Source organism: Neopelma chrysocephalum, unplaced genomic scaffold, assembly GCF_003984885.1.
Source record: "Neopelma chrysocephalum unplaced genomic scaffold, ASM398488v2 Primary Assembly neopelma1_23, whole genome shotgun sequence".
Lineage (NCBI taxonomy): Eukaryota > Metazoa > Chordata > Aves > Passeriformes > Pipridae > Neopelma > Neopelma chrysocephalum.
In genome coordinates this window covers 11,826,688-11,853,827 of record NW_020897691.1, presented here as the reverse complement: position 1 = coordinate 11,853,827, position 27,140 = coordinate 11,826,688, and the positions used below count along the sequence as shown (strand labels likewise).

General features: G+C 37.2%; 1 protein-coding gene across 5 annotated transcripts in view; it reads right to left on the bottom strand.

The window, feature by feature from the left end:
• PRKN (parkin RBR E3 ubiquitin protein ligase) overlaps window positions 1–27,140 on the bottom strand; it is a 726,716-nt gene that overhangs the window by 449,795 nt on the left and 249,781 nt on the right. For all 5 annotated transcript variants that reach the window (XM_027686963.1, XM_027686956.1, XM_027686979.1 and 2 more), the window contains exon 4: window positions 23,342–23,460. In XM_027686963.1, coding sequence (XP_027542764.1) covers window positions 23,342–23,460 — 119 coding nt within the window. The remainder of the gene's footprint in view (window positions 1–23,341; window positions 23,461–27,140) is intronic.

Below are 27,140 nucleotides of genomic sequence, written 5' to 3'. Positions count from 1 at the left end.
CTTACTAATCTTACTAACCAGCAAATGCATCTCTCTAACCATTAACACAGACACGCGCTTAAAACATTTTGAAAGCAAATTGTGTAGAAAATGAGCAGACAATGTGCACAAGTGAATGGTAATGTGCATGCCCAAAGGAAAGCATCAGCCAAAGGACATCTACGAGCATGCAATGACATGTTGCTCAACAAGAGTCATGTTGACAGCATGCCTAACTTCACATTTGGCTGGAAGAGAACATAGGAATTCCCCAAATGTTTTTCTAAGCACATTTTTGAGGGTGTATGTAGTCTTATTCTGATTTTACACAGAACGACCCATAGGGAGAGTAAGGTTGATTTCACAGTCCTCTTCAGATCCCAAAGTGCATGTGCCCAAGACAAATAATAAAAAAAGACTTTTCTGTTACTCAGCAAAAGTTTCTTATCTGGTTAGTTCTTTATATTATTAATGACATCCAGCCTTCTGCTTAAAAACCTGGCAGTCAAGATATGGTAGATGCTTGTGAGAAGTAGCTGAAAAATGGGAGGCTTGCAATCAGAGATGGCTTTATACTTAGCAACTTTCTGAAGTTGCTAAGATAAGACTCATCCAGCCATATCTTATAATCAGGAGTTTTCCGGAAGGAAGTCTAAATTGAATTATGTTCTGCTCAGAACAGCCTTAAGAAAAGCTCTTGTATACCGAGATGAAAACAGTACCTTTAGATGACAATAATTTATTTAACTCACGTGTCTTTAATTCTAAATAATAAAATAAAAATCTGTTCAGTGGACCTGGAGTGGAGCTCTAGGAGTGGTTTCTCCTGTTGGAAATGCCCCCATAATGAATCTTTTGATATGTAATTCTTTCTGCCTCCGTTTCTGAATTGGGAGAATGCTCTAGGGAACTTATGCTGAGAAGGAATATATTTATTTGTCATGCTGCCTGCTGGAGCAGCTGTGTCCTAGGCCTCAGAAAACTGAACATGTTCTTGAATGTTGATGATTGCAGAGAGAGAAGATTTTTTTTCATATCTTTGAAAAGCAATGCCAGATGTTAAGCAGTGAATTATATGCGACACCCAATAGGCATCACAGGAAAAAGAATTCTAATGGGTGACTTTATTTCAATATAAAAATGGGATTTTAACAGGATTTTTTTATGGTATACATTACTAGGGGGGAACTAGGAGATCCCCAGTAGTTGTTACTCTGTATTGTATAAGATTCAAAGTATCAGTGATGCAAATGTGGAATTACTCAGTTTAGCAGTAACAACTCTGCCCAGTCTCTCTGGTGAACATGAGTATCTGTTCAACAAAATAATTAAAACATTTTAAACTAAAACAATTTTTAAAAAATTAAAGTGATAATAACTATCTAGTCTAGATCAAGTGTATTTCTGCAGCTTTTAGGCAATACTAATAATATTTTTTGCTCAGATTTCGTATGATCTGCTAGTACCTGAGATCAGATACCTTGAAGACTTTCTATATCTATTTGTGATAATTCCTGGGTAAGTTCTTCAGTTTCAAGCATCTTCCATCACGTATTAATGTCTGAAGTTCTCAACAACCTTCTACTACACTAGGGGAGCTGAGCAGCTAAACAGCACCTTTGCAAAAAAGGTGGTCCTGAGGGATAACAAACAAGCAACATGTGCTTGTGGCAAAGAATAGATGGTGGACAATTCATCCTTGGAGATAATCATAGCCCAAGCAGACATGGTCCTAGGCAACTGTAATCTGTTCGGGGCTGAATTTGAGTATCTGCAGAGAGCCTGTACAGGAAGAAGAATCTGGATCCCTGAGTGTGACACTTCCATTACTCCTGTTTACATTGGAGTCATCATTTAGTAAGTAAGTATGGCCAGTCTTCGCGAACGAAGATTTCGGGAAAGGTCTTTTACCTTTCAAGCCTGCGCAAGGGATTTTTTAGGTGAGACACAGCATGCGCTGAACTGAGCCCACCCCTTAATCCTAAGGTTCATCTGCTGGGGCCAAGCAAGCTTGGACAATGGCAGTGAGGTCCTCAGGACGTAGGTTTGTTTAGAGTGACCTTCTCATAGATGGATGGCCTTAGAGGGCTAATGAGCTCCATCTGCCCGGGGGACCGGGAATCGAACCTGGATCGCAGCGGTGTGTAGCAATGGATGTATGGAAAAAGTCCTGCCAAAGATGGACTGGTGAATCAGAAGTTTTTAATGTTGTTTAAACTCATGTTAAGATGGCTCTTTGCAGAGTCACTACTTTTCCCTGATACCTTCTCTGTAACCCCTTATCTCTCAGGCAGGAATGTCCTGGGAAGATGTCCCAAGGTGCTCTCATTGGTCCTTTGTCAACCTTTTCCTTATTTGGCTGTAAACTCCTTACTTGATCGTAAGACCCCCTCACCTGTGATTGGTCCCCTTTGACCCTCCCAAGAGCTATATAAGCCCCCATCCCACAATAAACTTCCTCTTTCGTCCATCTCTCCCCTGGTGTTCTGGTGAGTGCTCCATTGTGGGGTCTCAGGCCACGTGGTGGGGGGAAGGGTGGAAGGGCATACGCCTTCCAGGAATGGACTGAAGCCAAACCTGAAGGATCTCCCCCTCCCAACTCATCTACCGTAGCGGTGAGAGTGCTGCATCCTAACCACTAGGCCACCAGGGGTCCCTCATCAGAGTGGGCTTTTTTTTTGTTTGGTTGGGGTTTTTCTTGTTTGTTGCTTTTTTGTTTCAAAGACATCAGTGGAAACAGGAACAGACTCAAAAACTTAAATATCAGTCAGAGTGTGGTCTCAATATTAAATGCTGGATTTCAGTGCACAAGAGAGAATGTCAGGATCTTAAACTAAAGGGATAAGCTGCTCTGGTAATTGGCTTCAGCTGGAAAGGTTGACATCCATGGATTCTATAGCTCACAAGGGACTTGGATAGGGATCCATCAGGAGATTACCCCAGATACAGGAAAAGATCAGAGACAAAATATATTTAAAGTGCAATAGTTAGAATGCAAACAACACAGTTTTACAGGAAGCTACTTCTTGTCAGGCACTTTCGTAAGTGAAGAAAAGAAGCAAACCAGTGCAAAACAGAACATCCCCTGTCTCTAATAAATTCTATCTACTCCACAACGTTGCCTGCATTTTCTGAAGATCTTTCCCCCAAGTTAAGCCAATCTATATTCATAAACACAGTAAGTAACCTTTGTGTGCTGTGTGACAAATTCTGTAGTGGTTTAGAAACCCTCAGAAGTTGATGACATTCATCAAAATAGATTCCAGAGGACTCATACATTTTTCTCAAGCAGTTTTCCTAAAAGATCAAAGCAGCATTCATGGAGCTTGCAGAGTCACAGAAAAGCAGCGAAAGGATTTAAGTAGTTATTAGGTCTGGCAAAACAGAACTAATATGAACGCTATCACTTTACCTTCCTCAATACCATAGCTATTAATGATGCCATAGTTATTGATCCATAGAATTTCCATTATAAACCAGAATTTTCAGAGGTGGTATAATATCAAGCTGTTTTCCTGAACCTTAGACATCTCAGCCCAAATGCCAAGATTTTATTAAATCCTCCGCCTGCAGAGGAAAAAGCTAAACATTTCCCTGCAATTTAAGATGCTTCTAAGACATAAACAGTTTTCTCTTTTCTATTGCACTTTTAAGAAATATTCAGAATAAACAGGGAGGGGGTAAAAAACATATTTATGATAGGTATGGTATAATAATGTTTCAAAAATCTAAAGCTATTTCTCTGAAGTACTTGATTAATATGCCTTCTCTTCACTTGGAGGTTTAAAACCTTGCTTATGTTCTTTTACTATCACTAGGTTACAATAATGGAGCAGTTAAAATGTGTACTTTGGAAAAAACCTTAAAACATACGTTTTATAAAATATATAATTTGCATTTGAGGATTTAAAATAACTCAACAGGCTTAAGACTGTGATGGTTGGTCAAAATCAACACAGCAGAGAAGATTTCCATTGGAAAGGACAGATAAAATCTTCCAAATTTATTCCACTGAGACTTTTAATACGTGAACAAACCTCTCTAAGTACATATTTAGACAAATGATCAGAATATGGCCTTTTGGGTAAATAATATGTAATTATAAACACTCATTCAATGTCTTACATTCTGGACTCTATATTAAATACACAGAGCAAAGAACCATGATGGCAGAATTTCTTCTCCTGTGTATTTGGCTCCATGTAATGTCTTCAGTTAAAATTCTTCTTTAAAGAAATGCTGTCAGTGCTGTGTCACAACAATGACAACAGAGCACAAAATATTTTGGATTCCTGATTTTCAAGAACTAAATTTAATTGCTATGATTAGGAATAAAATAAACACTGGTAGAATATAGCATATTAACATATGTTAGAGATACTTTCAGAAAATAGACGTGACACTGCAGTTTAAACTAAAAGTCTTAAATCAAAACTATGCACTTGATGTGCTTCAGCTACCTTACAGGCCTAAGATACCCCACAAGGAAGGTTTTTCATGTTTTGCAAGTTTATTTCAGCAGAGAGACTGCAAAATATTTTGGTAACCAATAAGTTGACTTATTTTGAAGAAAACTCAGTGTTACACTAATGATTTTTGTCCAAACTCACTAATATAAAATATCAAACTAAGTTTTTTACTAGTAACTGGATTATATATAAAAAAAATAATTCTTCATTCTTTACAAAATCTTAAAAGCTTTTACCAATTTCTTTATCTATATTTTTTTTATTTGTGTAAGACACTGAATTCAGAGAGAATATCCTCCTTTCTCTGTGTTCCATAGAAGAGCTAAGATTATGCTTGGAAATCCCTCTGGCTGAATAGGAAAACTAAGTTGGCAGTAGCCATGCACAAGCCTAATAAGATTTTCTGAAACAGCTCCTGAGCAAACAGTTTTCATCCCTCCACTGCTTCTGTTTTCTTGTACCCAGAAATTTGAAGCCAACTGTTTGTAAAATACTGACTGCTTTATTTGGGGTCAATGTTTTTGCCAACAGCTGCTCCACTGTAAAACTTTGCATTTAGTGGCAAGTACAAGGGGAAAAATTAAAATAATGAAGGTGAGAATGACACTGTGGTACCTGAGAGCAGTTAAATGCAATGGCAAAGAACACAGCAGTGTCCCAGAGAAAGTAAACGATTTAACCGCATGGCTGCCTACCTCATTACACAGAGAAATATAGTCTTGTAAGTTTTGCCTTCATCCTGTGCTGTGTGGAATAGCAAATCCCAGCATTTCATACAACAGCTGTTACAGTGAATTTATGAAGTATATACTCTTCATCTTCCTCTGTACCTTCCCTCCTTTTTTTCCCCTTGATCAGGCATCAGCAAAATAGGCATGACTGAATCTGTTTTCTACCCTTGCCATTACTTATTTATGTATGTCTGCTCTGGGGCTATACAAGATGGTGGGAGACGTGGGAAACATTTTGCACATCACTATTGCAAGATAGTACTAGTATAAATGGCACTGATATAGCAAAGTATCTTCCCACAGGCACTAATTAAAAAGCAATAAGCTCACTTGAGAAGTGTTTGCTTCCATTTCCTTCCTTCAGTACCCAATGCACTGAAGTCTTTCTCCTTTCTTCCCTGATTACAACTACATGTTAAAACCTGACACAAATAAAGGTACGAGATAGAAACTTTTTTTAAAAAAAACCACAAACCAAATCTCTTTTGTTACCTTCCTGTGCAAGCTTTTGTATAATGAGTTACAGCTTAAAATTTCTGCCTAGAGAACCTTATTTTTAGAAATCTGGCTGTGAAAGAGCTGCTTTTTAACAGAAGCCTGGGTTCTGAAAACAGGCTTCTGACTTGACTGCCAGTTTGTTTGTGATGAAATATCAATATTTTGTATATTTTCTGCAAAATGTTAACTTCTTTAATAGTTATCACATACCCATCACTGTCAGGGACGAGTATTACAACATATGCATAAATTGTATATTCCTATGTGAACATACAAGGTTAGCCAGATTATATTCTGACATCAGAACAAAAGCAAAATCAGTGTAAGTAAATGAAGATGCTTCACTTTGCCCGTAAACATAACGCAGACAACTGACAAGTAAAAACTGGGAACAAACAAATGAGACCTCAGAAGTCACTAATGAGGAAAGAAATGAAGGAAGGAGAGGGTTGAAGAGGAGAGGGTCGGAGAGGGTCGGAGAGGGTCGGAGAGGGTTGGAGAGGAGAGGGTCAGAGAGGAGAGGGCATTTCACTTTTATTTATGCCTATCAACAGCTGTTCATTTACTTCCTACAATTCCAAACTGCCTCTGCTTACACACCTTGCCACTATATAAACACATCAAATGCAGAAACTCCAGTTTTGAGGTAAATTCTTCAGTGCCTAAATAGGGATCAAAACAGGGTTTAGTATTGAGGAACCAAGAACTCACTTCTTGCTTTCCTGCTGAAGGGGACAGGTGAAGAGTCTAAGCTTAAGGACTGAGTCATAACCTACAACTCTACTTCCTATAAGTCTGTAAGTCTTCTTGGTCTCCATCTCTCTGAGATAATATAACTAAATTCAATAAAGTGCATTTAATTAATTGATTAACTTTTAATTGAGACATTAAACAGGAAAGAACTGCTTGATCATCCTGTGTAATGGGATGCTAAAGTTCCTACTCTGTTTTTAATAAAAAATAGGCCTCATTCCTGCAATAGACCTGTAGATGTAAGAATGCCAGACCTTTAAAAGGGATGTGTTAGGTACTGGTAGAATTTTAGACAAAGCAAATTGGAGTTCAACAGTGGCTACAAACATACCAGAGAAGTGGAGTCAGCTTGCCAGTGCTGAGTTTCTGACCTGCCTCTGGGGTAAAAGTCGGCAAGTTTAAAGCCAATATGTACATCTACCCTACACTACAGTCTGCAATGGAGAAGTATATGAGCCTGGTTAAAATCTCTCTTCCTTATGCCACACTGTATTTCAATATTTGAATTTACATCTTTCTCTCCCCATGTGCACCTATTATATTCACCAAGAATATAAACCATTTTCCTTTAGACAGACAAATACTGTGAAAATGTAAACACTATGTAAATTGCTTATCAAGAATTTCACTTTATCTCACCAAGAAAGAAAAAAGACTATTCTTAGATAAGTAAATAGATTCTCTCCTTAAAACCCTAAATCATGAACTAAAGAAATAAAAGCTCCTGATGGGTTGGAGAGCAGAATCGGTAACACAGAAAGAACAGAAGAAACTTTGGTATTATGGTATCTTATCTGTTGAAGGAAACCATATGTTCTAAAAGTTATATACTTGGTCCTGGGGCAGGGGAAGAAGAATGATAACAATTACAGTACCATTAACAGATGTACTTTACAGTGGGATTTACAGCATCTTTAGAAAGTGTTTTACAGCTGACCCTTCAGCACTGAGGCTGGTATGAGTCACAGGGTTTAGGAAGCTCAGCTACAATCACCATCATGGGATAAGGTTTTGCTCTGCTCTATAATCCATGAGGAACATCTCACTGGCAAACGACAGGCTAGAAAATTAAAATGAATTCCCAAATACAAGGGCAGACAGGTGGTGACAGGAATCTAAATCTAGGAAACTAAATTACCATTTCTGTAAAACTCTTGGCATAGTTAATGACAGATTTACTTTTCTCACGAGATAAATTTTCAATTCCACCCTTGTTACTGACACCTGAACTGCAACACTTGTGTAGCAAATAGGTCTGCTCTGTAACCAGTCCCCATAAGATTTTCTGTTAGAGAAGTCCCAAAAGTAGTAGTCTGTAGTTTGTGGCTTTGATATGGTGCTGAATAACTGCTGCAGCAAATACTATTACTTTCTAAACCCTATTACAAAGATAGAAAATCAGGATGGAAGGTTTCTACCACAATGCAAAGGCAGAAAAGGATTCCTTCAGCCAAAGTATTTTTCAAAGGTAATGAAGTGGAGTGCAAAACTTTTGAAGATTAATTTCTCACAGAGGATTAATTTTCCTTTTGCTTTTATGGGTGAGGATGAGGTATAACTTCACTCAGGACAAATATTACGTCTAAAAGTTTTACTTTAATGTAAAATAGTTATAAGTGATAGAGAATAAACCACCTGCTTTTCATGAACTTTCAAATTCTATAGATACCTGGATTGGTTACTAAAGACTAGGAAGAATGTACTACTATAATTTTACAGTATGTAGTTAATTGACCATGAAGGAATACTGAATATTTGTGAATAAATAAATGTCCTGGTTAGAACGGCTGGGACCAATTCATCACTGGATGGGTCCAACCCAAAACTGTGTATTCTATAGCCTTCCATGCCATTTCCCCAGAAACTATTGTCAGTGGAGGCCTGCGAGGTGGGGGGATGTTCCTGTCCTCATACCCTTTTATGGAATTCCCCGCTCTGATGCCCTTTTATGGAATTCCCCGCTCTGAGGGAGGGACTGAGCATTATCATGCCGTTTTATGGAATTCCCTACTCTGAGGGAGGGACTGAGCACTCCCGTCTGAACTGGAGAGTATATAACTGGGAGTTTGGGAACCTTGCCACCTCTCGTGGGATCCAGAGGAAGACTGCAGACCACTGCCTTCAACCAGACTGAGACCACCACCCTCAACTGGACTGCAATCACCACTTCTGACCAGACTGCAGCAGCTCTCCCACCAGCAGGTTTATCCCCTCTCCCTTTGCTTTGGACTCGGGGGTGGGCCAAGGTACACCACTTTTTGTTCATACCCCAGGGTGCTGGGTTATACATTTGGGTTTTGTGGGTTAAAACCAATTGTCTGTCTGTATAATTGTACTTATTGCATTATTTTAATAAATTGTTATTCTGACTTATAAATCTCTCTTTTGAATTGAGTTCATTTTTCCCTTGCTGGTTGACTTTTAAACCAGCACAATAAATATAGATAAAAAGTACATTAAAAGACTCTGTGTATAGTAACACAGTGATTTTCAAACCACGAATAGGCATAAAATAATGTTAAAATAAAGAAAGAACTATGTTCTTGTTTATTACACAACACCCCTGTTTACAGATTGTAAGTCTCTGTGTATCAGTGTTACCCAGACACTGCACACTGAGATTGGTGCCTGAGGAGAGTTAGCCAGTGGGTCCTGCAGACACAAGTTGGATCTTATTGTTTACATGATTTTACACTATACTGAAACTATACTGAAATTGTAAAACAATATAGTGGAAGCCAAGTGCTACTTTCAATCCAATTTGCTTATCTGTTGGTATTTGTCCAAAAGAGACCAATGATTCTCTCCACATACTGCCAAACTGAAATTTTATTCTGATGTAGACATGCTGCTGGTCGTCACAAATGGAGAGGCCTCTTCCCTCATGATCCCCATTTGAAAGGGATTGTACACATACACACTCACCAAACTCAGTTTCCCCCATCCTCTCTCAAAAAGTCCTCATCTATGTCAGAATTCTCCCTCCTCTCTTGAGTCTTGTTTGCAAAGTGAAAGCAGGAGGACAGCCAAGGAAGTTGCTATATACAGTCATGTCCTTCATTTCATATAGAGACTGATTACAGTAACTTTATCAAAATTTTAGCAGCATAGTTGAGGTTGACATAAGGTTGTAACAGATCACAAAATAAGGGGTTTTTCCATCTGTGTGCTTCTAATTTTTGTGCAAATATGAGATAACTTGTTAATAGGTGTGCTGTGTTCCGCTGAGCTTTAGCTCTGCATGGAGTAGGTAGAAAAATATTTGTCATTTCATCTCAAATGTAAAGCCATACCTAGAGATTTCATTCCATATATTTCAAGGGATTCAAATGCCAAGAGACAGATATCGAGTCTATAAAATATCAGTGCCATTGACAATAAAACATATTAGATATTGCATAATAGTAAGAATTAATTAAATAAATCCTTTCCTTTTTCCACTTTATTCTACTATATTTTTTTTCAGGAGGCTAACTAGGGTTTTTACATCATTCCACTAGATTTTGCAACCATATGGTCAAGCGGAGAACAGTGACTAAGTGGTAGACTTTCAGCCTCAACAATCTGCATTTGAAAAGGAGCAGATCCATATGGTTTTCTCCTTCTCTTTCTCTCTTTTTTTTCTTTCTTTTTTTTTTTTTGGTGTGTTGTGTACCAGTTGCTAAAACACTTGTCCTTTTTTACATAAGACACAGCATTTACAGGCGCTCCTTGTGCTGTGTGAGACAGTTTCAATTCCTGACAGCACAGGAAGCTTAGAGTTTACTCATTAAAAAGAGCCTTTCCCAGAAGTTAATCTACTGTCTTAGCTTTTACCAGCAGCTTTTGGATTTATGCACACTGTGTAATTGGAGAATGTTTATGTATAATTAAAGTACATACAGACAGGTAAGTCTATTGTAAATTGTTTTTCTAAGTGGAATGCATCTATTTACAGTAAACTAGTGCCAAGATTGTTGCAGTCTAATTCCTAACAGATTTAGTTTCTGAAATTGCTAGCTACATATTGCTGAGACTCATTAAAAGTCAGTATCAGTGGCCTGAAGATTTTTGATGTTTTCTTTATCATTAATCTCTATGTCACTGACACAGAGCAGGTTCTGGACCAGCCACTTTCAGGTAAAATCTTCTTCCTTCAGATGAAAGAATAATAAATACAGGATCTTCCATTTTATGCATGTTAGTCATTTTATACACAGACCATTCATATGTGCTTTGTAGAGAAAATCCTGGCTGCAAGATAAAAATACCAAACTAGGTGAGGCTGTTCATGTAATATGCTCTAAAACTGAATGTGATCAAGCATATGAAGAGTGATGCAATTCCTTTATTAATCAGTACTTTACTATTTGGAGGTGAATCTTTACAGAGAAGGGAGCATAGAGTACTCAGTCACATTTATTCTCACTTGTTTATTGTTTATGGGTCTCATATAACCTTATTACTGTAAAGAGAGTAAAATCAGGCCTTGATTTGACTCACTAGCCACAGTAGCCCTTCTTTTTTGAGAGAAGCCCCCCAATTCAATTTCTCGCTAGAATGGATTTTTCACAAATAAGGATAATCCTTCATTTAGTGTTTACACACTTGGTTACCTCTTAGCATTCCTCGCTGTCATATCAGGTTTTCAAATTTTATTAAAAATTGCCAGAATTCATTTATGCATTAGTTGGTTTTATTATAGTTATGGACGAGCTGGCATTCAACAAATTTTGCATAAATGGAAATAATAGTCATGATTTTATCAGAATATAACAGAACCCACACCAAATTTTACCTGCATTTTGTTGTGACACATTACTGTCCATGCATGTCCAGCATATTCAGCCAGCACAAAATAAGTATCTGTACTGGCAAAAAGTAAACTATTTTTCACTTTCCCACTCAGGCTCCCTAATTTCTTTTATCAGAGAACACAGGGCAAAATGGATTATAGATAACTATGTGGCCTCCCTGAAGTATACATGAAGATTCTGCTCACTGCACAAAGTTAAGGTTCAAGTATATGGGTTATATTCTAAATAAGAAAGCGACAAAATGTCAATTCTCTTCAATGACATATAGAAACTGAAGTATGCTAGAAAGACGTAAAAGCAGAAGAGAAACATAAGAGTCAAACTGAAGGAAAAGTTTTCCAGTAGAGTACAAACATTTTAAATAAAATTACAAAATTTGTAGAGTTAAAAGAACCCTAATCTAGCAATTTCATTCTGAAGTAAAGAAAGCCTATGAATTCTAATTTCCTCTTTAAATTACTGTTTTGCCAAAATTCCAAAGTCATCAGTCTTAGCCTTCATCAATGGGCTTGAATTTCAGGAAACAGTTTTTTAAACTAGCCAAAAAAAACCAGCACTGAGATAGAAGGGGACAGAGAACCTGCTGGCTCTCATTTCTGATCACAGCTTAGAACCTGAACAGCCTCATTCTGCTTTCCTCTTAATTGGGTTGGCCACAGGGATAGGATGATATCAGCCCTAATGTATGATAACATCAACTGAATAATTATGAATGCACATCAAAAAATTATTTTCATGACACCAAACCAGTAGGAAATAATGCGAAAAATAAAATAAACAAAACCAAACTCTTTTGACACTGTTTCAAAAGCATGGGAATGATGCAAAATTAGTTTATTTTTTAAATCCATCCTCTATAAATAAATCTGTACATCACCATCTAGAATTGATAGTACATTCTGACGTGGTCTTACACCAAAAAAACCCCCTTGTATGACACCACATAATAAATACATTGTTTAAAATGCAAGCAAAAAAAGTGAAGTAAAACATAAATAAAACTATTGCATAGTGAAAGCACACTTGCTTCCATGAGTTTGTATTTTATCTTTTGTTTACTTTTCCTTTTAAGAATTTTTAAAGATTTTTTTAGTACTGTACAAAACCATAGAGCATTCTATCTTATTAGCCCAGAATAAAAACAACGCTCAGTTTGTCACATTAAAATTGACTGAACTAATTTATATCCTGTAAGGCAGGAGATGCGTATATAAACTGTTTATTCTGATGGCACCTGAGTGCACTACTTTAAGTCCATTTTGCTTCTCACCAAAAGTACTGTCATGCTTCAGGCAGAGATTTAATCTGGTGACTTGACCTCAACAGAAAGGTCCATGAGGCTCAAGACTCATCCAAGTAACCAGAAAGTACTTCAGTTTGGTGATTGTTTTTCACAAAATTGTATGAAATTATTTCTAACCACATATAGAAAGAGTTTGGAAGTTTCTGGACCCAAGCTAAAGCAGACAAATCTAGAGATTCAGAGGAGACTGCATATTAAAACAAAACTGTTTTCCTACTCTTAAGCAGCACCTAAAACACCAGGAAAATCTTGGGTTAAACACATTGTTGCCTATTTGCCCAATTTTGTTAGTTTAAAACAAGGAAAGCAATTAGACCTGACTGAAATTAAAAACCTAAATTCAGTGGAGTTAATTTCCTCCATCTGAAAGTAAATTTTTCAAATCAAGCAAGTCAAAATGTACAGAAAGAATATGAATACCTAGAACAAACATGTTGCTCATATGAGGACAGTTCAAAATTGTACGTCCTCTTAGCTGCACAGGCAGTCTGCAACTTGAGGGAGGACCAATACACTTGAGGTAAATATTGAAAACATATCCTACCATCTATGACATCTATATTCGTAACAGAAAAATAACACCATCTTTGGTCATTTTTTCAAAGTTACGGACATTACTCTGCAACAAGGCAGCAGTACTTTCAGCTGGCAGTTTATGTGCAGAGCTAAGCAGCAAAAAGCCAGCAAAAATATCTCTTGGTGCTCTTTATAGGAACCTGAGGCATCAGCTAAAATGCAGTGCCTTACTCTGAAAAAGGTAACTTCTGCCAACTGAGCTGACTTTTTTTGACAGCACTTATGGAAATAAGGACATGCAGAACATACTGATTCTAATGAATCAAGCCTGAATTCAAATTTTTAAAGATAGCAATAAAATCTAGAACTTGGGGATGTACAGACAAATTGAAAACAACTGCAAAATGCTTTCACCATCAGATCATAAACAGCTGATGTACACAAGCAGATCAAATCAAAATATACCACTGATACTCTCTTCTCTCATCTTTTATGATGGTGTGCAAACAGCCTAGAAAAACTTCAGGGTTCAATGTTACATGTGTATTTGTGTAGTTAAAAACAAAAAAAAAACCCAAACAACTGGACTCCTAAGATAATCAAATTCTTAACAGAGAAGCATTTACTAACTTTCAAAAATACCCCCAAACCAAATATAAACACCTCCTACATTCAGAATATACCACTATACTCTTTTTTCTGCATAAAGGAGCAAGCTTTAAACACGTGCAATTACTGCAGGGAACCAGGGATGTCTTCTTTTGTTCAGCTGCTTACAGCAGAAAAACTTAAATGAGTACTAACAATTTATTTGTGGATTACCAACTGGTCATCACCCCCAAGAAGAAGGAGAAAACCATCATTAGAACACTGCATACCTCTGCCAAGAAATTAAATCATTATAATTACCATGGTTGTGGTTCCATCATGTTAAAGATCTTTTTTAGTAACGAAGCTCTGAGGAAAGATTTAATGAATTTGACCTTAATACCTTTAGATCACAACCCTAGCAATATAACTTAAAATTAGCTGTTTTTTCAATTAAAGAACTCTTGAGTTTTTACTTGCATAATGTTTAAGCACTCTAAACCTTTCTTATTGTATAATTCCGTCTCAAACCAGGAAAAAGCCCACAATCTCAGACACTAAAATTGTAAAGATTTGGAGGGGTTTCTTCTGCAGTGAGGTAGAATAGAGACCTGTTCATAGTCCTTTTAGAGGTAAGTAGTTTCTTTAATATGTTTTAAATTAACCTAATTAGTTATCAATACTTTACATCAACATACTATAGATAATAATAATTTAGACCATGCATCAGCTTCTTAATGGAGATGAAGGCGCACTTATAATTTGACATTTGCTACTTCTGCTACTAAAATACCTTACGTAAATATACCTATTTTTTCCTCTTGAGCCAGCTGGTGCCTCACATATTCCAGCACCTTAAAAATCAAGAGGAAAATTATTGACCCTTTAGAATTGTTTAATGTTCATCATTATGAAAAATGTTGAAATAATGTAGTGCTAGCATGCTGTCTCTGTCCCCACAGCTATCTAAGGAATAATACTGGGAAGACAGAAGTTTGGCTGTTCTTTAATAAAGAAAGCAAATTAGGAGAGTTATGCACAGGGACATCTGAATCTCAGTGGCAGCTGCCATATTAAAAAAAAAAAAAACACTGTCACAGCCCATGATTTGTTTGTACTGTAATATATTCCAGCAACACATCCACAGCACATTTTGGTCTTATTTAGTAGAAAAGGGGATCTAAAAGAGATAGAGAGAGAGAGAGAGAGAGACAGGAAGACAAGATCAAGAAGGATTTACCTACATATGTAGCTCTAATGTTTAAAATGCTGATGAATATTCATTGTATCTACTTTCAGCATAAAAGGCTAAGAAACTTTAGAAAGAGGTCCTTTCTTAGTGAGAGAAGGAGTTACTGCATGGAAGAGAGGGCCATCTTTACATATAGTTAAGACAATACTGTCATAGTTGCCAATAATTAATATGCAAAAAAATACAACTTTTCATTTCCCTGGCCAACAATACACATTTGCAAATGCAATATGCAAGCAGAGAGAAAGAATGTTCCCTCTCTGGTTACATTTCTGTCTCAAAGAATATGCAAAACTAAAGCTAAGTAAGGCTTACTTATCACATCTGTTGGTTCTCCTTTTTTTTTTTTTTGTTTCCCAAAGGTATACATCTAAACAAAAAATCATAAAAAACATTAATAGAAATAGCACAAGACCTATAAAAGAGCGAAAAAGATTAGAGTCCACAATCTAATCTACATTTATATGTTCAGAGAATGTGCAACATTACACAAAACCAATTCAAATGCAACTAATATTTTTGACAAAACAAGTGTTACTCTGAGCATAATATTTTTTTACTAGTCCCAGGCCTTCCATGATATACTGAAATAGACACTAAGGGTGATCTCACCTCTGTGTATAAATATCTGAAGGGAGGATGTAAAACACACACATCCAGCTCTTTTCAGAGCTGTCTAGTGACAGGATGAGAGGCAATGGGCTCAAAGTGAAACACAGAAGGTGCTGCCTGAATGTGAGAAGTAACCGTTTTACTGTGAGGATGACTGAGGGCTGGCACAGGGTGAGCAGAGAGGCTGTGGAGTCTCCATCCTTAGAGATATTCAAAAGGACATGATCCTGGGCAATGGGCTCCAGGTGGCCCTGCTTGAGCAGGGAGGGTTGAACCAGATGACCTCCAGAAGTCCCTTTCAACCTCAACCATTCAGTGAGTCTGTACTTCTCTGATATCACAGCAACTGGAGGGACAAGATACATTGAACACCATCTGTATTACTAGGCATAAATCTATCCTCTCTGGCAAAAGGGTTTGATTCAGAAACTCATGTAAAAGTCCTCTCTGAAAGTAAATTTGCTAACTATTTTCCTTTTCATTTATGACTGTTGTCACCCAGGCTGAAGAAACTCACTGTAGGCTGCACATTAAAAGGCAGTTTTATTTCACAGCATGACTTGAAGCAGTACATAATACTGAAGTCATTTTCCCTCTCTCCAATAGCTAGTATTTTTTTCTAGCTTTTGAGACACTTTATAATACATAATATCACTGAAAACAAGTACTGCAATAAATATTATAAATCATGCATCAATACCTCAGAGCTTATAACAGAATTAGGAGTTAAAATACAATTTCTTGTCCCATTAAAATGAAAGAAGAACCTATATTATTTTATAAACATAGAGACAAAACTGTTCTGTTTGCCAAGTTTATTTTGCATGAAAGAATTGCTGTTCCTGTCTTTTGAAATGTATGGAATATTTTCTTTTTCATAAATCAAATATGTATTTGTTTTCATTTACTGTATATTACAATTGATGTCCAATGTAATGAAATTTTTCTTAAGGGATATTTAAAAAGTAAAGGAAATACATAGCCAAAAACCTGAATAAAACCATGTAAAATCTTCTGAATCCTCCCAACTGTTCTCTTCAGATGGAGCTGAGCACTTTGGAGGCCAGCCACAATGGTAGTGTCACTATGTGAGACAGGTGCAAGAGTAAAGCTGTCCTTTAAGAGGTTCAGTGGGAACTCAGACTTGGAGCCAAAGACAGAAGTGGGGAAGAAAGAAAAAAATGCTTTTAAAATAATTTTGCAGTCAGCCAGTGTTGAGCTTTCTTATTTCTGTAAGTGTCACAGTATCTTAAACAGGCCCCAGGAGCATTCGTTGGAGTAGCCTCCCCAGGGTGTGGCTGGATTTGGCAAAATCTAACATATCATCAAAGAAAACAGACTTTTAAAAGTAGAAATAACCATAGTATTGAAAGCATTGAAGACACTGGATGAACAATGGCAGAATCAGACCTCCAGACCACCTGTGATCATTCTTAGGAAAGTTCCACCAGTAATTCCAAATTCTGAGTCAGCTCAGCACTAAATTTATTTAATGCTGATGCTCTGCACCAAGTCACTGCAAGCAACATGAGAACAATATGGAAGAGTGGACGACATGAGTTGCTTATGAGGATGGCACTTGTGGAACTACAGTACAAAATACCAAAATACTGGCCTCCTTGGTCAGGCCAATTAGTGATAGATTCTCCTTTGCTATGATGGAAAAATATTCCTTTCTGAGATAGATTTTGTTATTGGAAAGTGCTCAAACTATCTAATGGATATGAAAGATAGAGGTTTTGTATCTAGCATGGACTTGGACGTGAACGATGAACACCATTAGGAGACAGGACTTACTATCAAAGTATAGTTCTGCACTAAGAGTCTCAGCAGTTCATATTCATGACCGATCTGTCACCATCAGATTGGTTTATACGAAAAATGAGTGCACAGAAGAGTACATTTCCCTGTGCAGCAGGTAGGGAGATGATCAGAATATGCCTGATTTCTCTCTGGAATCCTGGCACAGCTGGGCTTAGCCTACACAACAGAATAACACATCCATATCTTAAGATGTTCCATCACACTCATAAAACACTGGTTCACTAGAAAAAAAAACTAGGCTTATGATTAAGTGTGCTGACTTAATATAAGTACTGCAAAAGGATTTCCTGAATCTGTGAAAACCCTGGAAAAAATTATTCCGAGAGCTCATTTTCTCTGCACTAGTCTTCTCAAGGCAACATTAACATCAGTGCCCAGTCGTGGTAATTTAGATGTCAGAATTGAGACATTTCCCATTATTTATGTAGAAAGAAGAACATATATTGAATACATGTAATTTCCTGTAAGTACTACTTCTGTCAGCCAAATGCAGGGAAATTAAGCTATTTTTGTACTAACACATTCATTAGCAGGAACCCAAAAATAAATGGTTGTTTCACATTTGTTAGTTTGACCGTGGAAAACACATTACAGTGGTAACTTTCTTATGCACAGTGTTCAGCAGAAGTAATTTAACACATAGTGTTTGTCATGTGTTAGCTAAAATACATCAAAAACATTTTTATCCTCAAAGCAGACATGTAATTTTGGAGAGACAGATACCTACGTCACCCAGTCTCAAGAATTCAATCACATTTTTAATATTTCCCTAGCCTGTAAATGAGATCACACTTTATCACATACACTTCAATGAGTGTTTATTTTGCAGTTTAGCTTCAAAGGACAAATTGATTTTTTGTAATCTGACTGCAATATTACCCCTGCAGTGTAACTAGCAGAGGGGACAAGCTGACTCAGCATCGGTAAGGGCTACATAATTTCAGAGGTGCTACTTGTCCCCTTCTCTTTCAGTCAGCCTTGCTCCAAAGCCGTGAGCAGTACTCTTTCCTTTCTTTGTCACTGAGCCAGGATACCAGTAATTATTTCCATAAAAAAGATGTGATCTGAAATGAACAGTGTTGAGGGGTTGTGTACTGTGGAAAGGAGTTTCACAATGATATATATATATAAACAAGAAATAAAAGTAAACTGCCTTTTTATTTTATATTACTTAAAATCTCTGCTAAGTTTATATTCGTTAAAAAGAAAACACCCTGTTTAAATAACTTAAGTGGAGTTAGGAAGAAAGAACTCAAAAAAATTATTGTATTAAAGATCTTTCTCTTCCTAGGAAAAATGAAAGTCTCAAATTCCAAATGCCACACTATCATCTATTAGGAAGAGCACTTGCACTGTCTGTGACCTGTTACTCGTCAGTCACTGAAAGGCACTCATAAGACTGCAGCTCTTTTCCCTCACAGAACTGGGATGTACCTCACAGCCTATGCTAATTGACAAGAGACCTAAATGGCAAGCCTTTCATGGCTCCAGAGAAACAAAATCCAGCAAATGCCCATTTCTTTGTTAGGTTAAGATGAAAAGCAATAGATGAAAGCAACACCCATAGTACGACAAATGATGGAGGAGCAGTTCTGTGGCAGAGACAGTTTAACAAAACCTGTGAAGTCAGGAGGCTCCTCTGGAGCGCAGAGGGCAGGGACAGCAATGGGACTATATGCACCAAATGTCCTGTAAGTGCCAGAAACTAAGCCTCAGCTGCAGGGAGTTAAATCAGATATGAATATAACTCCCCATGTCTGAAAAGATCTGATATAGTGATGTGAACTATAAGGAACACTTGGAAAGTATAGAAGAAGTTGTGACAAACTCCTTTGGGTGCTTGCACTAGAGGATTTACTGAAAACTCAACCAGTACTAGCTACCAAGGACACAATGAGAATGACCAAATAGTAATGAGTCCCCACATTAAAAATGGCCTCACCATAGCACCTGTGGCTGAGTAGGGAAACCTAAAGTCTATTTACCACACTTCAATCCACAGTCTTACTCTAGTTGAATTCAGTATTATGACAAATAGATACCAAATCAAATGTTACTGTCTTTTGTACCAGGAGTACATCACAGAATCACTTACATTGAAAAAGTCTGGGTTTGTGTATAGTTGGTGCATATCAGTTTACAGAATCAGGCCTTCCATTCATAGATACACATTTTCCTTTTCAATACAGAGTTAACACTGTGAATATTAACACTCTTATGGCTCCAAAAGAAGAACTGCAAATGTGACTGTTATAATTAGATTTTCTTTTGTGGGTTTCTGTTTGTTTGTTTATTTTTGGGTTTCTGTTGCCTCCTTGTTTGTTTTCTGGTGGTTTCATTTTGTGGTTCTTTCCTGGAAAGATGAATACCAAATTATCTGAATCATGGCTCCTGAAACAAATTGCAGAATTGTATGATATGAAAAAAAAAAACAAAAAAACAACTGTGAAACTAATGACCAAAATTTTCAGTTTATATGAAGAAAGTTACTGGTAGGCTTCTAGGTGGCCTACACCAGACTCCCACACTCAATATTTGCAGACATGCTTTTGTGCTTGATTAATTAGAGAAACTAGAGAGAGGTGATACTTCTGCACTGACTGATGTTTTCTTATAATTAAATCAATCTGGTATATATCTCCCATAAAGCATTAGGTCATGAAACATTCATAAAACACCAGCCTAAGTGTCAAATGGAAAATAACAAATATAATATTTAGAAGGATGTCTTTGGTAAAAATAAAAACAGTGGGCTCTTTAATTTCATAGAAATATAGTATCATAAATTTACTCTAAGCATCATATATTAAAATAATGCTATGCAAATAGGCATGACTGTTAAATAAGGTTTTGGAATAAGACTGTTTAAATGAGTAGGTAATACTTTAAAATGTAAGTCAACACGTCATGAAGAAAGAAAGCTCAATTTAATTAAGCTGGTCATTTGTAGTTTAGGTAGGAAAAGAATTAGCATGTAGAGTAAGTGAAGGCTGCCCAAAGCTTTATGTGGGTTTTACACAGGTATTCACTTTCATCTCAATAAAAGAGTTAGTGTAACAGATCCTGGCTTACATGGTGCTTTGGTGCTTACAGCACAAGAGAGATTCTCAAGAAACTTGCTGTGTTGCCATGTAAAGGTCAGGCACGGTTCATGAAGAATGGGGGGAAAAAAGAAAGAGCTACAAAAAATGTGGCTTTGCTGGCAAATCTGTAGTATAGTGGTACAGACATGCTTTTTTTATAGTTTATTCATGTCAACTTTATTTTGACTAAATTCTCTATACAAGGAAAATAATTGTAGAACCAGTAGAGAAGATGTATATCAGCAATCACTGACACAGTCCACTGGGATTGGAGGTGAAAGGTAGAGGGTTTGGGATAATATACTAACTTGAACTTTTTTTGATATGCAAGTCATATCATTTAAAGTCAAATGATTGACAGTAAGATTTTCAGCTGGATAGAACTTGCCTACTGTAGGCTGCAGTGCACTGAAGAAAGCAGAGCACTTTCTGTATGGGCCACACTTCTGCCTGGCCTTAACACAGAGAGGCCTCTACACAGTACTGAAAAATAAATGAGTCTTAGTACATATTATAAGCATCCTCAGGTGGAATTATTTCCTGTCTTCCTGGAATATAGACCAGAAAATGACAAAAAAAGAGGTTCACAAGGGCCAGGCACATGCCAAATCTGTACCTACTCTTTACAACCAGAGAACTGAGGTAGACGCTATGTATTTATAAAACAAACTGACTGTTGCACAGCACATTCATGAGACTAAGTGTGCCCATATTTCAAATATTGCATTTTGGAAGTCCAGAGGACTGACAGCCCAAGCTGCAAAAACTATTCCTGCAAAAACTGCATGCTCACTGTTCCTAACTTCTGTGTTTTGCTTGAATTTGAGAGAAAAAGAATGATAACAGATTTTCTTTGTTTTGGGAGAAAAGTAACAAGAATCTTAAGTGCAAATTAATTTCATAGACAAGCATTATTTAAAAACTAAAACAGACTAAAATTATCATTTTATACTCTCCAAAAGATATCTCCCTTTCGTCTTTTGTACTTTTATGCTGAAGTACCTTCTCAAATCTTCTGAAAGACGGGATTTTTTGAATCAATCTTGAAAACTGGAACAGTTTCCACTACAAGTTTTCAGCTAGTCTTTTCATATTTACTGTACAACATGCAAATTAAAAAAAGAAGCTGCTGTAATCTGCCCATTTAATTGAATTTATCAGCTTGTGTATATTTATTGTTTCATTGACCCTGTACATGCTAAAAAAATGTCAGCCCATGTACATTCCAGGCAATTAGAACTTATTGATAAGTATACCATACTCGAACTTTTTATAATAAGGTTTCCAACATGGAGTTATGAGGAATTCCCTGGAGACAATAAAAGGTTGGATATTTCGTTTGTTTGTTTGTTGGGTTTTTAAGTCTCCAAAACAAATAAAACTGTTTAGCAGATACTCTAAAAGCTGAAAAGCTGGGAAATTTATTAAACTTTACTTAATTAAAGGAATGCAGAGATTCCAAAACAAACAGTATAGGTGTGAAAGTCATCATTCCCAAAAGTGGGCATGCTGAAGAAAGACACTGAGTCTAGCAAAGGACTCATATTTTGTGACGTCAATGCAACGCACAAGATTCAGACTCATCTAGTGATAACAGCAATGTCTTTCAGCAGCACTGACTGCTTGTATTCCAACTGAATATAATGTTGCCTGTGTTTTCATCCATCCCACCAGTGAAAATGTACATTAATGGTGACTTCTCTTGTATCTTGATTTATATGTGATTAAGCCTATACTAATCACCAAATGCAACTTTTGAGAGAAAAAAATCCCCTTAGATGTGCTCATCTGGACCACCAAAAAATGCAACTCTCTGAAGCCTCTGAAATACATCAGAGATAGTCAGGTAATTCAGGATTAGCACACAAAGCTTGAGGGAGTTTGTTGTTATAGCTTTTTGAATTAGATGTGTATAAGCATGGTATGATTTATTCTTTTTAAAGAGAATAGAGGAGCTGGGTTTTTAAAGAATCTTACAATGCTATTACATGTAGAGACATTGAAGCACTGTGCTACATTGAGAACATGAAGCTGAAATAAACCACTTTAAACCACAGTGAAAGACAAATTTGAACATCTGAACATGTGCCAAATATGAAAGTCCCTGCCCCAAGCTATAGCATGGTACGGCTCACTCTCCTTCAAAACCTAAACCTCTCACAATCACAAACCTGGTTGACAAACACTGATTTATGAGAGAGAAGAGGCTCTCAATCAACAGTAACACAACCAGTAAAATTCAGTAGCACTTAGACCAAAAAAACCCCAAAACAAAAAAAAACCAAAACAAAACAACCAAAACCAAAACAAACAAAACACAAACAAACAAACAAACAAACTACTGCACATTCAAGTCAAAAAACACTTTCCCATTTTAGGATGCAAACCAAGCTTGACAGATCTCCTACTAACTTTCTGATCCAACACAAAAAGTTTCCTTTGGCTTTACATGCAGCAACTGGGCTGGAAGGATTAATATTCTCATTTGCACAGCCACTCAAAACCTTCCTATCTCATTCCATGACGGCCACAAATCTAGATCTGAATTCAGGTTTTTCTGTGGCCTTCACAACTGCTACAAGCTTTGAATAAGCATCTATAATCCCATCTTTTTAGCATATATGTAGTTTTATACATTGTGCATACTACCAGGTTAATCATTAGCCCTCAAAGAGGGGCAATGTCTTTCCAGGACTGGAGCTCTTGTCTGCACTTTGTTCCTTGCATATGCTGCAAATAATGGAGATAAATAAATGAAATTTTCAAAAGCCTTTGAAAATTATAAACAGTTATAAACTGCTTTCTCAGTTATAAACAGCAAGAAAAAAAACCAAGTAGGAATACATATATACATAGCCACATGTATGCAAACAGAAAAAACTAGATATATCATTTCCATATACTCCAAAACCTTGAAAAAAATCCAAAAAAGCTTACCCTTGCAAAGGTCAGGGTTCCTTGTTTACACACATTGCAGCGGACCCTCAGTTTCCCAGGCTTCACAGCTTGGCAGAAATTTTTGCAAAAAACATAAAAACTGTTGTAACTAGCTGCACCTGTCAGAAGGGAAAAACAAACAGAAAACAACCATTTTTGTCGTATACTGAAAATCAGTAACAAACTGTCATGAAAGGTTTCTATTTGACTCTTTAAGTAATAAGTTAAAATAATTTTAATTTCTGAGGACAGCATTATGATCATCTTATCTTGCCTGGTCTAGTTCTTAACACCTTCCAGTAATTCCTGCTTCTTGACCAATAATTACAGGTGGACTACACTGTAACTCCTAGGAAATGCATCCTGTCTACAGTTTAAGCTTACCACTCATGAGCACCAACTGTAATCTTTGGCAAGTGGTCTATGAGATTAATTACCTCAGCTCTCCATAATTTGCATCTTACTTGTCTAGCTGCAAGTTTTATGAGGTCAAATTGCAAGAAAATTTCTTTGGAAGAAGTTTAAAAGATGAGTTTGACTGATATCATAGAAAGAAAACAAATATTTAATTTAGCAAATTTAGTTTTATTCATGGAAGACTGCAAGCCACTTCTTTATCCTTGCTGGCAGATGTATAACCTAGCAAACTTTGTAAACTGCTGCCAAGATATTAGGCCAAGTAAATTTTCAAGGAAAATGAAATGAAACGCATTCTGTTTGTGAAACTATGGAACAGAATGTGATATGCAGAGAGTTGTGGAAGCCCAGGGCAATGCTAATGAATTTGATTTCACAGGCAATGCTGATCACTGCTTGGAGTGAAGCACTTTTTAGAATGTCTACTGCTACTCCTTAGAAAATTTTGAAATATCCATGGCATGAATTAAATCTAGATTATACACCTCCAAGTTCAGAAACTCAAGCGTACTATCAGAAGTTGAACTAAGACCAGAATAAAGTTTTAAACAGATATTTCTCAATTTCAACAGAAGATTTGACCCATTAACAGTGGGGAACTTCAGAATCAATAGCAGTCCCTTAGAGATGAAAACCTTTTCACTATCTTCCTCCCCATTCTACTATTTTTCCCTACATTCATCAGCATAGTATATTCTATTTATGTACACAGTAAATATTACCTGGAATAATATTTTTAAACATGGCTGACTTGCTTTATTTTTAGGTGTTTCTCACACAGTAAAGGTCAGACCCTGTGTCCTGCCAATGCAAAATGCCTAACAAATACATGCTACACCTATTCATGGGTATCCTAATATAAACGTTCTCAAATATCATATGAATGTAATTAAAATATAATTTCAGTGTCCGAAGCTCAACCTCAGAGTACTGTGTCATCCAAAAAAACTTGTTTACCATGAAAAAATATGTAGGTATCTACAAAGAATGAAGATGTATACACTGCTGAAAGAAGAAATTTTGTGATATTTTTTCAATTCTTCAGAAACGTAAGTTACATAAGAGTACATCAGTGATGTATCCAATACTAATTTTAGTTAACTAATCTATCAAGTATTTTCATGCTTCCCTGGAGAATAATAATCATCATACCAGAACATAAAGCATAACAAAACCTACAGTTAATTCAGTTTCTGTGGAAAATTGTCCATATATTCACACACATACAAACTAGTAGAGGCCCACAATAAACAAGATGATTTCAGCCACTTATTCCTGACTTGATCTCAAGGTGAAGAAGTGAGACCAGAACCTGTTTTCTTATCACCAGTCCTCTCCCATTGTTCCAGTTTCTTATATAGGTTGTCTCATGGGACTACTGAAACTGCTGCTTCTATTCACAAGTAGGGGCACTTATCCTGAGTAGTTCTGTGGTGCCACCACTCGCTGTCTTAGTTTGTTCCTACTCTCCAGAAGGATTTCTGCCAGAAGGATTCCTGCCACAACTCTAATGAAACCCTTCCAGCTAAACAGAGCCATCTGAGTACAAGAGCCCTTACAGCACAAAATATTTTGTTAATTGGCTGATGCCTTTCCTGATCTAGTCCTCCACTCCCTGATGTCTTGTGTCCCTGTCTCAGATTTTATGCCAAGTTTATTTCAAGCATTAAAATACTTGAGGCAGGAATCACGCTCTGTGTCTTCGTGTTCTAAGCTCATTCCATCTGGACCCAAAAATAAAATTATTTTATTGATAATATTCTGCAAAATATTCACAGGATAGTATGGCATAAATCAGCATGACTGAATACAGCAGTAAAAAATAGTAGTCATAGGAGAGGCCTAAAATGAGACATATTGCTGATTTACTATAGAGTATAAATCTTATGCATTAGCTTGATATTTGCTCTGTGCAAAAATAGACTACATTACCTCAATAGTCATTTTTCTTAGCACTTTCAATTTTGTTTTCCTTTTTCATGAATATAAAAAGTCCCTCTAAACACATCCCCTATGCACAAATTTGAAACACGAGAAACAAATTTATAATCTAATGGGTTGGAACAGTTAAGCAGCACAGAACTATTCAGAGGCAGAGAATAACTTTTGAAACGTCTGCTATAGCAAGGAAGAAGGAAAGGAACAACACGACAAGAGGAATGCACTGATTTTAGAAGGAATGTGTTAAATGGAGTTTTCAGCTACCCATTCACTATTTTATGCAAATGTGCTGATCACATTCTCACAAAGCGCAGTTACATTATTACATGTATGTCCCGAGCAGCATCACCAGGCAAAACAAAGACTGAACTAAGAATGCAAATGCTGAAAGACAGCTAACAATGCAATATGATGGTCAGCATTAAACTCTTTACTGACTTTTTTACATCACTGCCTACATTAGCATGGCCCTTGGCTGAGACTGCATCCCTCTGGGCCCCTTTTCAGAGGGGAACTGAAAGAAACAGGAACAAGGAAATCTGTTGTATGTGCCAGCTCTGTTAATATCAGTATTAACAAAAAAATGTAACTATGGTACTGTGCCAGTAACCACTAAAATTGCTGCAGAACCAACCATATAATAAATGTATGAAGTGCACACTTTTGGGGTGTACAACTGTAGTGGATCGATGCTGGCTGGATGCCAGGTACCCATCAAGCCGCTCTATCACTCTCCTCCGCAACTGGACAGAGGAAGAGAAAATATAACTAAGGGTTCATGAGCTGAGATAACGAGTGGGGGACATGACTCAGCAATCACTGTCACGGGCAAAACAGACTCTAAATGGGGATATTAATTAAATTTACTAACAGAATCAGAGTAGGAGAATGAGAAGCAAAATAAATCTTAAAACCACTTTCCTCCCACCCCACTCTCCTTCCCAATTTCTACCTTCTCTCCCCCAGCAGTGAAAGGAGATGGGAATGGGGGTTACAGTCAGTTCACCACAGGTTGTTTCTGCCACTGCTCAGAGACAGGAGTCTCTCCCCTGCTCCCCGTGTGGTCCCTCCCATGACATACAGTCCTTCATGAACTTCTCCAGTGTGGATCCATCCTACAGGCAACAGTTCTTCACAAACTGCTGCAAAGTGGGTCATTTTTCAATGGCGTGAAGTCCTTCAGGCACAGGTTGCTCCAGCATGGGTCCCCCACAGGGGCACAAGTCCTACCAGGAAAACCTTCTCCAGCGTGGGCTCCTCTCCCCATGGGTCAGCAGGTCCCTGCCAGGACTCTGATCCAGCATGGGCCTCCCATGGGGTCACAGCCTCCTTTGGGCATCCACCTGCTCTGGTGTGGGTCCCCTCCACAGGCTGCAGGTGGATCTCTGCACTCCCAGGTCCTCCATGGGCTGCAGGGGCACAGCTGCTCCACCATGGTCTG